Source organism: Prinia subflava, chromosome 1 (assembly GCF_021018805.1).
Source record: "Prinia subflava isolate CZ2003 ecotype Zambia chromosome 1, Cam_Psub_1.2, whole genome shotgun sequence".
Taxonomy (NCBI): Eukaryota; Metazoa; Chordata; class Aves; order Passeriformes; family Cisticolidae; genus Prinia; species Prinia subflava.
The window spans coordinates 37,955,597-37,968,407 of NC_086247.1; the positions used below are offsets into that span (position 1 = coordinate 37,955,597).

General features: G+C 39.1%; 1 protein-coding gene across 7 annotated transcripts in view; it reads left to right on the forward strand.

The window, feature by feature from the left end:
* TOX (thymocyte selection associated high mobility group box) overlaps positions 1 to 9,150 on the forward strand; it is a 219,601-nt gene extending 210,451 nt beyond the window's left edge. For all 7 annotated transcript variants that reach the window (XM_063393546.1, XM_063393578.1, XM_063393573.1 and 4 more), the window contains 2 exons: positions 4,877 to 5,028; positions 6,879 to 9,150. In XM_063393546.1, the coding sequence (XP_063249616.1) occupies positions 4,877 to 5,028; positions 6,879 to 6,915 (189 nt within the window). In that variant the 3' untranslated portion in view covers positions 6,916 to 9,150. The remainder of the gene's footprint in view (positions 1 to 4,876; positions 5,029 to 6,878) is intronic.
* The last annotated feature ends 3,661 nt before the right edge of the window (positions 9,151 to 12,811 follow it).

Below are 12,811 nucleotides of genomic sequence, written 5' to 3' on the forward strand. Positions count from 1 at the left end.
CAAATCAAGAGCAACTGCCAGCTGGAGAAGGGCAGTCTCCTTTGAGGATCCACAAAAACTACAGAACATCAAGAAAATCAGAAGTGTTGATAGCCAAAAATCCTCAGTGACTGCACAATTTCTGTTATTTTTAAAATCAATTAACTCTGTGGAGTATGCAGCTGATGCAATGCATCCAAATTGTTCTGAAATGCAATGTAAAATTTTGGTATTAGCATTTTGGTCACATGCCTAGCATTAGTAATTATTTTTTAATTTATTTCAAACAATCTGGATTTTGAGTTATCTAAATTGTAACTTCTTGGAAGTAGATTATTTTGTCTTTTTTTCCTTCTGTTCCAACAGTTAATGAATAAATTTAAAAAGGGTCAGTACTGCAGACCTTTGGGGTGCTTGTTTACAGCAATAATCCTTTAAACTATAAAATAGTTACCATTAGTTCTATTCTCATACTTAGATTTAAATTAGACTGATTCTTATTTTCTTTAGCTCCTAATTCTGAAATTCATTATATTTTTCTTAAATATCACTAACAGGAGCTGTGTTAAAGTTTTACTTTTCAAAGTTAAAATCCACTCTGCCGTAGGTTTTCTTTTATCCACCTTTGACACATAGGAAGACTCCAAGCAGATTTGAAGAGTGTGATTTTTCTTTCATTAAGATGATGCTCATATGAACATCTTATCACTGTATAGTTTTTAACTGATACAGAGTTGTTTCTCTCCAGTCTTTTTCTGGTTATTATGATCTGATTATTAACCCTTGTCATTCAAATCAGCACAATTTCTGCAAAGTTCAGGCTGAAACAGCAGCTGAAGCTGCAGCCTGTTTCCACTTGCGAGGTCATCCTTTCCTTTCTCTACTCACACAGACATTGGTGCCTCTTTCTGGGCACAGCCCACTACCCAGCCTGTTCACTGTGCCCTTTGGTGTGAAGAGTGATGAGACTGAGGAGTCACTCCCTCCTTAATGCACCCAGATCTTTTGAGCAGCCCTACTGGAAGCATCACCTTCCCTGCTCAAAATCCTTCACCCAATCATTGCATGGGATGGGGAGTCCCATGTCCACCTCTGTCCCATTTCAGTTGACAGGTAGAGGAAGCAAAACTAAAGTATTATTGTCTAGTAACCATGGCTGCAAGCACATATGCCTAATAAAGCACCAGAAGATTAATGTATGCCACCTTTTTTTTTTTTTTTAATAATAACTCATTTCAGTCTACTTTTAGGTTTTTCTTTTCCTTTAGAAAATAAATGTATACAGCAAGATGATTGCATAGCCTGCCAAAAATAATAACCTCATTTTTTCTGGTATATATTTTATATACAGCAAACTCAAGAACCTGCTGTATTTGTCCAGATTTCTTCTTTTTTTGTTAAGCTTTGTCTTCGAATGAGGTCAAGAGAAAAAAAATCATTAATATCTGTCAACTTCCTTTATAACCTTAAGGAAAAATCTTTGTATGATATCACACAGACAGATTTTCAATTTCCTTGTGTAATAAACAGATGCTTTAGGATTTGGATGTAATTTAAAGGTTTAAAATATCACATTGAGATTGATGAATAAATCAGTTGTGAAGACAAAAACATTGATGCCTGTTGAAAATACCTCTCCAGACAGGCAGGAAATGAAATTAGTTCCTAGTAAAGTGTGGAGATGAGGATCACTCTTTAGTTCTGCTGCAGGCTTTTTAGGACTTGCTACAGTGGCACAACGAAACTGCTAGGGCTACAGAAATCTAATTAAAGAGCAAATGTCCCTCCTGACATCGAATTAATCTTTATCAAGTTCCCTATTTTTATTTCAATCTGGGACAAGAAAATGAAATTTAAAATTCTAGGCATGTTGCAAAACAGTTGGTGATTTTCTCTTGAGCATTACAATGCAAAAACATTCAGCATTGTTTAATTAGACCTCGAAGCACTCATTTTCTGAGCACTTTTTATTTCATCATTGTTTGTTAAGGGCTTACATAAATAATACCCAAATATTTACCACAAGCCTGGTACAAGGCTGTTTCCCTCTCTTGTACAGATCTATATTTTCAGAGCTTTTTCTGTTGGATGAAAAAGCTGAAATAATTATTGTTTGTATCTTAAACAGTACCATACTTTATCACTCCTTCATACTGAGTTGAGGTTGCTTAAATGACTTTGCTTTAACAAGCATGATTTCCATCCCACAGTGCAGGTATTCTGGTAGCCCTCAAGCCCCCAGAAGGACCACTGAGACCCTTCTGGCACTGGAGCCTGGCTCAGGTACCCCTGCACCATGTTTTAGCCTCCTCAGCATTTATCACCTGAGTGTGCCCTAAGAAAAAGGCCCCAATCCGGGCAGCCAAAAACTAAATAGACTTACCAGGTACAAGATGAAAGCATTGTTGCACCTTATTTTGCAGGTAGAAGAATTAAATTTGGCTCTGCAGGCCCAGCCTTAACATGAGAGGTACCAGTTCAGTCCAAACACACGTGCACACATGCTTTGCTGGAAGAGAGCCAAAGCAATTTGGCTGTGGTCAGACAGAAAACCTGAAAAAATATGAGAAGGAATCCACACCCAGTGCCTGAGTTAAAACACAGGACAGTTCTCTGACATCCAAGTTATTTATTTATCCTAATTCCAGAAGAAATGGAATGGATATTGTACTGATGGTCTCTTCCTCAGATTTGGAGGAACTGTATCCTTGCTGCATGAGTGTTGTCCAGAGAGTTTGTGGATGCTCCCTCTCCCTGGAGAGGGAAGTGTTCTCCCTGGAAGTGTTCAAGGCCAGGTTGGACGGGGCAACCTGGTTTAGTGGAAGGTGTCCCTGCAGTGGGGCTGAAACCAGATGATCTTTAAAGTCCCTTCCAACCCAAACCATTCTCTGACTTTATGAGCACTTGAGTCTCTGTACCTGCTCACTTGCATGCTTTGCTACTGACTACTGTCCCTATATGGTGTTTTTCTTGTATGTATGATAGATCAGGGGATTTGCTACCAAAGGTAAATCTGAGTGCCTGCGGGTAGGATGTGTTTCTGTGGTTGGTTTCCTCTTACAGCTAAATTAGAAAGGCCTTATGGTTGATGTTTTGTATAAAAATTATTACGATGGTACACAAACCCAAATTTTCTGCCTTCTAATTACACAAAACTCCAATTAAAGTCATTGGGAAATCTGCTCAATTACTGTTTCCTTTGGATCTGTTGCAGGCATGGGGGTTGTCGCTGCAGCTTTGCTGCATAGGTTTAGAGCCTGGTGAAAAGGCAGTGTACAGAGCATGGGGGTTACAAGTCTTCATGGGTGTAAAGCTCACCACAGGAAAGCTTTATTTAATCTCATTAGCAGGGCAATATATAAATTACATGGGAACTAGATGCAGAATTCAGCTGTGAACTTGCTCACTACTAATCGTCTGTTTCTTGGAGTCAAGAGGTACAAAGTAAGGTTTCCAAAAGTGTTTAAGGTGCTGAAGTATTACTCAGGGTATTCTCCATATGGAAAAGATTAAGGAATAAAGTTGCAGTCATTTATGGTCTAGACTAAAAGCCATGATCAGGATGAGTGGAGTGAGGTGGCAGTGTACATGAGAGGTGGGGCAAAACACCTGCAGGACCTCAGGGAACAGACAAGGGAGGTGAGAAGAAGGGAGTGGCATTCCATTTGAAGGAAGATTACTTCTGTGGATGAAGGGGACCAAGTGAAAGCTGAGAATACTCATTTATCTTGACAAAAGGTAATGTGGCTGCCTTCTTAAACCTGCAGAAAAAAAAAAATCTGTCCACAAAATTCCTGTCCTAATGAAGGCTCCATAAGAAAAGCAATCACACACAATGCACTAACACTAAATTAACTAAAAGCTATGAGAGTTAATTCTATCTATTCTGTATGTGGGCTTTGGCTGGAAGGAGTGAGTTTCCAAACTAGGCAACTTGGTGCAAGTTCCATTTCTGATTTAGTAGCTATGCATCCAGTTAACTTTAGTGGGAATTCTATGCCCTTGCCCCAGGAAGGAGCTTGGTCTGGTTTTTTCAGCAGACATCGATTGGTTTCATACAACATTTCCATGATTTTACCCAGTGTAGCTCTTCCTACTTTACAGGAGCATGATGTACAGGGTGAACCAGATACACTAGCCTTGAAAATTCAATTGTTCTCCTGGGTTTGAAACACAATATTTAAACATCAGAATATATCAAAAGAGCTAAAAATTATTACGACTTTTCATTTGACAGAAAATTCAGGGAGCAGGTTAGATGTCTCTTTGTAACTTCCACTTTTTTTTCTTGTCCCTTTGGTTTCAAAAGCAAGTTATTCTGTGCTACTTTCACTACATCAGTCCAACAACTGTTAAAAAGCTTTGGTTGAATTTCCGTTTAGTTGAGAGAGAAGTGCAAATAAAAGAAGCAGCAGATGGTCCCTTTGTGACTGAATGAAGAAAAAGGGGTTTGAGAACAATACTTGAATAGGTGTAGTCTAATAAAACAGTCAGCCACCTGCTGCCTACATCCTTCAAAAAGATTCTGTTGCATATTCTGGGAATTAGTGACTAGTGTGTATGCTTACGTTTAATCTAAATGGAAGCTCTAAGGAGCAAACAGAGCTTTTTGTCCCAGTGCTGATTGAGTTGTTCTCTTGGTTTTGAATTGTTTCTGCTCTGTCTCCTGTTTAGTTCCATCCTGTGAAATGAAACGCTTTGTTTCATTTCTCAAACCGAAGAAAGATTTTAAAACTTAGAAAACACCTACTCATTTTTGCCTATTTCAGGTCTTATAACCAAAATCACACCAAAATCTCTACCATTTCACAGTACACTCTGCATTTTACTTTTGTTAATGCACCCAACCTGTTACTTTTTTTTCCATACTTTGTAATGTACTTGTTTTCTCCTCCAGGGATTTACTCTTCAGCCTGATTATCAGAATATCATCAATCCAACATCAACAGCTGCACAAGTTGTTACCCAAGCAATGGAGTATGTTCGTTCAGGGTGCAGAAATCCTCCAGCACAGACTGTGGACTGGAATAATGACTACTGCAGTAATGGGTAAGCAGCCAGTGAATGCCACCTTGTGTTGAGCAACATTCATGACACAAGTATGTGATGGAGAATTTGGGAACAGCATTGTTGCCCATTTACCTACAGTGTTTCTGAAGTGTTTCTGTGATGTCCTTATATTTATTCAGCAGTTAGTCTGTTATGGGAGAACAAGTATTTAATGCATACATTTATTAGACATTGTTGTCACCTTATCACAGCACATACGCTTCCTAGGTCTCAGAGAACTTGCATTCTGTAGAAGATAAGAACTGAAATCTTAGGGAGAAGAAGCAAGAAAGAAGTTTGAAGATCATTATGTCTCAATGACAGGCAAATGACATGAATTATTTTCTAGTCTGGGTCATGAAAATAACTAGCTTGGGTCATGAAAAATCACATCAGTGATAAGCAGGGCTGATATATGGGAGACAAGATACATGGAAAAGAATGGTATGAAGAACACATGATTGTAACCAGAAACAAAACACCATACCTGTAGGAGCCCTATGTCCTCAGTAGTAACTCCTTCAAACCTTCAGCTTCTGGCAGCATGGTTTTTGTGGAGGCATGTTACTGTGCCAGGAGCTGCCTGGAAACTTTTAATACTGAACAGCAGGTATCTTTTCAGTTTAAAATTATACATGCTGGGCCTTGTGAACATGCCCACCAGCCTGACCTACCCTTGACTTAGCCTGAATCCCCAAGGCAATGGCAGATAAAAACTCTTGGTTGCTCCCAAAGTGCCAAATCTAAAATGAACAGAAAGCAGAACTAAAGACCAGTTTCATCCACTACATTTAGTTAAACCGAGAATTTCACTTGCCTTATTATTTTAAAATGTTTCTGGGACTCAAACTAGAACTGAATAAAAATCCTTTTATGGCTACTAGTTCAGAATAACACCTTTGCTACAACCTGCTGACACTGAGGCAGACTTTAACTAGTCTGAAGAACAGCATCACTCTTGCCCATACCTGTCACTGTTTTCCACTTGTTCAGCTGAACAGTTTTCATTTCTGTGCTCTACCACCATGTCTTGACATGTGCTGCAGGCCCTTGTAGAAGTCCATCCAGCCCATAGACTTTTACAACTGCTTACACTGAGCTTGGAATAGACTAATTACACCGTCAAACGAGCCATAGCCACGTGTGGATTTGATTCCTCCTCTCTTCTGGAAGAAAGCAATGTGTCATTGTTCCCAGAAGTGTCTCCAGGTGTGCAGTGGGCGTAACTTTCCATCCCCAACAGCTTTCCCTGATCAGATATGCCTTATAGTGGGCATGTAGCCCACTCTGTGTAGATAAACCTTTGTAAATCCATATGCATCAGCTTAAACTCTCTTTGCTAAGCTTCTGCTGTCCCCTTGCAAGTGCTTACCTGAACCTGCCAACCCAACACGTTTTGGCTATATCTGTACTAGTAAATCAAATATGCCAGAGGCTCAGTAGGTGGCTGACACACATGTTCATGCAACGAAGCTCTCCTGCCTCTAAGGAAAATGGCTGCTTCTTATAGGGCCCTTATGGAGCATCATTCCAAAACCCAGAGCTCCAAGCAGTTTTTGATAGTCAGTGGTACCAGCCCACTACTGCAGGTTATCCCAAACAAGTGCTTCAACCCATGTCCCAGTCCTGTGTGGTTTTAAAGCCAGATGTGGTCTCCAGGTTGCTGTAAAGCTACTATACTCTTATTATTACCATGGCAATGCAGCTGTACTTCAGTGATATATGCTTGGAATCAATGACATGCAGTGGGGTTGTGGGGCTGATTTTTTTTTTTTTTTTTTAAGTATAGAAGTAAAAATTTTTCAAATATATATAAAAAAATCGCATTTATTCTTTTTCTCTTTGAACAGGGGCATGCAGAGGGACAAAGCACTCTACCTTACCTGAAAATCTGAAACACCTCTCCTTTCCACTGAGGAATGCAGGGAAGTCTTTTCATCATGGATTGCTTTATGCAGTCAAGGCAGTTCTGCATTTTATTAGAAAATACAAGTTGCTAAGCACTTAGGACTATTTGAGCTTGTGGGTCACCCACTCTGGAAAAAATAGTCTTGCTTCTTTCCTTTTCTTTTCTTTTTTTTTTTTTTCCCTACTTTTTCTCTTTCTTTCTCCTTTCCGCCCCTTCCCTGAGATCCTTTAACGGACATTGCTTTTCTTCTTCCCTGAAGGAAACTTGGACCATTCAGATTTTATGTTGGTTTTTGCTGTGAAGTGCTGCGGTAGTAACTGCCTTAGCAACTGTAGATGTCTCGGATAAAAGTCCTGGATTTTCCATTGGTTTTTCATAATGGGTGTTTATATGAAACTACTAAAGACTTTTTAAATGGCTTGATGTAGCAGTCATAGCAAGTTTGTAAATAGCATCTATGTTACACTCTCCTAGAGTATAAAATGTGAATGTTTTTGTAGCTAATTGTAATTGAAACTGGCTCATTCCAGTTTATTGATTTCACAATAAGGGTAAAATTGGCAAACATTCATATTTTTACTTCATTTTTAAACAACTGACTGATAGTCTATATTTTCGAAGTATTTGGAGAAAAAAAAAGTAAAGTAGTCCCAAATTATATTAATTAAAAATATTGGCTTTGTCTCATGAAATAAATACAAAAAAAACTTAGGAGAAAAAACTAATGTTGATAAAGAGCAAACGCATTTATTTTGTACTGCCTAAAAAAAAGCTTTTTTTTTTAAAGAAAATCACTTTATGTGTACTGATTAGTAAACGTCATTTAAGTCTTTTTATGTATAAAACTGCCAAATGCTTACCTGATATTTTATTAGATGCAGAAACAGATTGGAGACAGCTAAATTATAACCTCTACATATGGCTATGTATTATTGTTTCTTCATACTGTGTCTGTATTTAATCTTTTTTATGGAACCTGTTGCGCCTATTTATGAAATAATAAATATAGGTGTTTGTAAGTAAATTTGTTAGCATTTTAAAGAGGTTTCTTTGACGCTTTAACTTTTGCTGGCACAAATTGTTCACAACTGATGTGAATACTTTATTTAGTTTTTACAGTGACAAATATAACAACAAACCTGCTTTATTGGCAGAAAATGAAGGTAACCAAGAACTATTTCTCTATTTCTTTGGTTGTTAAGGAAAAGAAAAACGGTATTTTAAGTAATTCCCTTTTTAAAGCATTGGTGCAGGAAGTTGCCCAAAACTAAGACTTGAACCAACAAAACTAACTGAATAAAACTGCATAACACTGCTTCTTGAAACTTCACCATGTTTTGTTAATTTGTCAAGTGGAATAAACATATTACCAAAAGAAACATTACCAAATATGCTTCAGCCATTTTATTATATATGCAAAAGTCCTACAGAATTTTAGGGAGTATATCAGAAATAAATCCTAAAATGAAAGGTAAGTTCAACGGCCACAGGGAAAGGGATAAAAATATCCAAAAGGTATTTTGTCAATGTCTGGGAGAAGGGATAGCTCTGAAAATACATTTCTGGATGACTTTGTCCCAGATGCCTGTCCCATTAACGGACAGTAGCTCTGATTTGTATTTTCTGTGTGAAATAAAGGAAGCAATTCAGATAGAATACACATTCGGCAATGCCACTGGTTTTTCTTTATAAAACAAAACAGAAACAAAGGCATGCTTGCTTCTGAATGATTTCAGGCAATGTACAATCGGAATCACTTGGCATGTAATAACTAATAAATAATGCAAATCAGATGTGATTACTCAAATGACTGTAGCTGAGAGCTCTAATTTTCCTGTCTTGAAACTGTATGAGAACTCGTGATTAAATTCACAGTTTATTGTTTGTCTGTTTAGTACTTTAGAAATGTACCAGCACTACTAATTACCCAATGTCTTCTATTTATTATATTATAGTAAACTACATTTTCCACTCATATTAATTCTAAAGAGAAAAAGATAATTACTGGGAATGAGAAAAATCAACTTTGATTTTGACAGGCAGTTTTCCCTTTTCTTTTATGGAAAAGAACTGTGTTATCTTCATTTCTTTTAAAGCAGGTGCGCAGTCACATAAAGTTGTTAATTTCGGTATACAAGCAGAGTTCAAAATACAAGAAAACTTTAATGTAAATAAAAAAATACATCATGAATAAAATACTTATTCTGTATGAACCTCTGGCTAGTTGGTGTCTCTCAGTCTGTAGGCGTGGGAACCTGTGGTGTGTTTGCTGTGCAGCACTTTACCCATCCAGTGCTCTGAGTGGGGTTCTGTGTCTGGGCTCTGCTCAGATGAGACAACTGTGCTGGAAGAACAGCAGTTCTTGGCCATGGATATACTGAAACCACTTTTTTTTTCCAAAAGAAAGATCTAATTTCAATCTATAAATGTCAATTCTTCACATCTGACCTCAGGGAAAAGCAATGGTTGCCAGCCATGGGCAGTCTGCTGTTTGTTTTCGACCGTGTATCGGCAGATATAAATTGCCAATAGATGGTTGGGATCCTCTGCAAGCAGGTGAAGTTCCACTGGAGTTGGTGGAGATGTGCCCCATCCTTCACTGCAGTGCTGTGCCTTAGGCACCAGGGTAACACAGACACCCCAGTCACTGCTTGTAAGTCACCATCTGTCCCAACCACGATAATGAGAAAGCACAGAGGAGCTAAACAACCTGCACATGGAAGCAACACAGTAACAGCAAGAGAATATGATGAAAACATCTGTCAGAGTCATTGAAACCAAAGGAAATAGTCTGCCATTCATTGAAAAAAAAATTATTTTTAAACCATGGTGGACAAAATGCAAAGTTGGCAACATATGCACTCTGCAGGTTGTAAATCCCATCTGCTTGCACAAAGTAAGCAGAGGTTTTAAAAAGGAAAAGCTCTTTGATTTTACTGCTGCTCTCAGTGTGCCGTGTTCTGGTGACAGGAGATATCCTGGTCTCTATCCCCAGACTCACACGTGTTCAAGCAGAAATCCCATCCAGCTGCTGCCTCTGACCAAAGAAGCCAAATTCAATTCCAATGGGCCTGCCATAGGATTTTCCCCTCACACTCATGCACAGGCAGTAAGTAAGTAATGTATTCATAGAGGCCCCAGCCATTCACAGGGAGATGTAATGTATTCATGCCCACTTCTCTCTCTCTCACCAAATACCAGCTCCTGATTCCAGTGGTGTCTCTGCCAAATACTCCCTGTGAGGCTCCTCTGTAAACAGGAAACCAAACAAAAAAAGAGCTCATTACTGGAAGGTGAAACATGCTCTTACCACCTTCCTTAGCCTTTTGAGACATCATCCCACCCTGAACTACCATCTCCAAGGCTGTGTCTGCCTGTTTCTTCCCTAATCCTGTAAACATGGCAGATCCACAGAGATATCTTTCTGTGCTCTGGGAAAATGGAGTGGGTAAAAATCTATATTTTGCACATACTGTGAGAAGCAGCTAAAGAACTGTTATGTAGCCCATACAGGAGTTACTCACCTGGTCTCCCATTGATAGGTAGGTATAGAGGCAGATATAGTTACAGATAGAGATATAGGTATAGTCAAAAAGACTAGATAGATAGACAGGCAGGCAGCCAGATAAACAACCATTACCCTGTTAGTTCTTTTTTCTGCTGTTTTCAAGCCCTTTGGCATTGAAATAAAATATTATTTTCTGGGTATAGCAGCATGCTGGCAGTGCTGCAGGAGGTGCTTAGCACCTTGGAGAACAGGAGGTGCTTTGTGTTGGGTCTCCCAGACACCATTTGCTTTCCTTTGCAAACCCATGTATTTTATTATTACCCAGCAGCACATTAAATCACATCTCAAATGTAGCTCTTACTTCACCAACAAGAGGACAAGTGAGAACAATGACTTGTAGCATTTCAGAGTCTGTCACAGTTACTGCCTAATTAGAGAAACCCACTAGCAAATGTGCATCTGCATGGATCCTGTGACTGTCATCATTTCACATTCTATTAAGGACTTGCTGTGATAGACACTTTACAAAGAAATTTTGTTCAGGCTAATACCAAGCTGGCAATCATGTAATCGGCCTGAAAATAAAATGAGAGCCGGGAAAAAAAAAAAAAAAAAAAGAGAGATAGAGAGGAAGAGGAAAAGAAAGGAAGCCTACCTATTTGGAAAACAATCTGTGTGCAAAAATTCACAGTATAGTGCAGAGAAGATCCTTACCCTCTGACAATTGTGTGTTTACAACGAGTCTGACTATAATTGCTCTGATGGGCTGTCAAGGAAAAGATTAATTTGGCAAAGATTAGTATTGACTTGCTGTTTATTAAGGCTTTTAAACAGCTGTATCTGGCAACATTCCTATAAGTGCTTGTCATGTCTGAAAATCAGGCTCACACCCGGGTGCTTGCCAGCTGTTGCTAAACAATCTTACCACTTAGAGCATCTTTCTCCAGGCCAAACAGCAAGAGCAAAGTATTGCCAAATCAGTCTCTTTCATCCTGTCACTTTTCAGGGGATCTGAGAGCTCAGCTATCAGTTGATGGCTGAAGGGCTGAGCTGATAGCAGCTGCCAGGAGAAGCAGGGCAGTCAGGGAGGTATTACACCATGCCTAGGGGAGGGGTGCTGCTCTTAGTCACCTCAGCAACATGGAAAAGCACAGTTTGCAACTGGTGTTATGAGAAGAGGCTTTGAATCCCTTTAACGTCTGGGATCTGAATTGGGTAGGAGGCAGAAGTGCAGAGCACGTGGTTCATCCCCTCTGGCTCCGATGGATAAAGCCAGCAGGACAGGAGGGTACCGTAGCCACCGTTAATCTTTATAAACTGAACCAACATTGTCTTCTATGACTTTTTTACCCAGAGTGCTGATAAACAAAAGTCATAAAAGCCATGCACACAAAATACCCTGGGTCAGTGGAAACCTGTAAAAGGAAAGATGTCAGCTGTTATTTTTGTTACGTTACTTAAAACATTTCAGCTGGCATTGTAGGCTTTAGTTGCAAGCTCAGAAACAAATAATACCAGTGGAAAGAAGGATAAACGGCTGCAGCTAAATGCCAATACAAATAGCCATGTGTTACAATTAAAGTTGATTTGGCCTTTCAAATAGAAGTCTGATTTTCTGGGATTAATCTCGACCTTTTCAAGTTGCATCAGGCTGAAATAAGTTGTCAGAACAGATGTGAATTTTGTTTGCAGAGAACAATTGTAATCCAGTAACCCTTAGAACATCAGCATTTTCCAGACTGCTGGCCAGCTGAGCAGTGAGGATGGGGACAGCAGGCACTGAGCGCACACAGCAGGCAGAACCAGAGAACTGAGCCATGTCCAGAGGCTGGGTGTTCAGTTCAAACTCAAACCAAAATACTTTTCCTTTTAACTCTGAATTTACCAAGCATCAGGATGTACACACAACTGCCTGGGAAAAAAAAAAAGTTACATCAAGGATGGATATCTTTGCTATCCTTATAAATCATGTTCTTTAGCTAAATCAAACATACAAGTAGTTGATCTTCCATGAACTACTTTTTCACAGAAGGCTGGGCACACATTTTATAATGCAGAAGTCTCTGAAGGCTCCAAGAATCACACATTTCAGATGCTCTCCAAACTGCTTTCTAAGAAATTCTGCCTTACAATCTGCCTGGCTCCAATACTTCCAAAAAATAAAACAGAAAGGAAGACAAAGAAAACCTCTAGTGAACATTCAAATTTCTCATACTTTGATACATAGAGTCAAAAATTTCCCAGCTTTATGCACAGCATATATGCTGACCTTGGTGCTCCCATAGTGCCAAGTTTCAGTGGAAAGTAAAAAAGTCCAAAACCTTTCCAATTTGGGCAGAGAGTGGGGGCACATAGGGTGCTAGCAC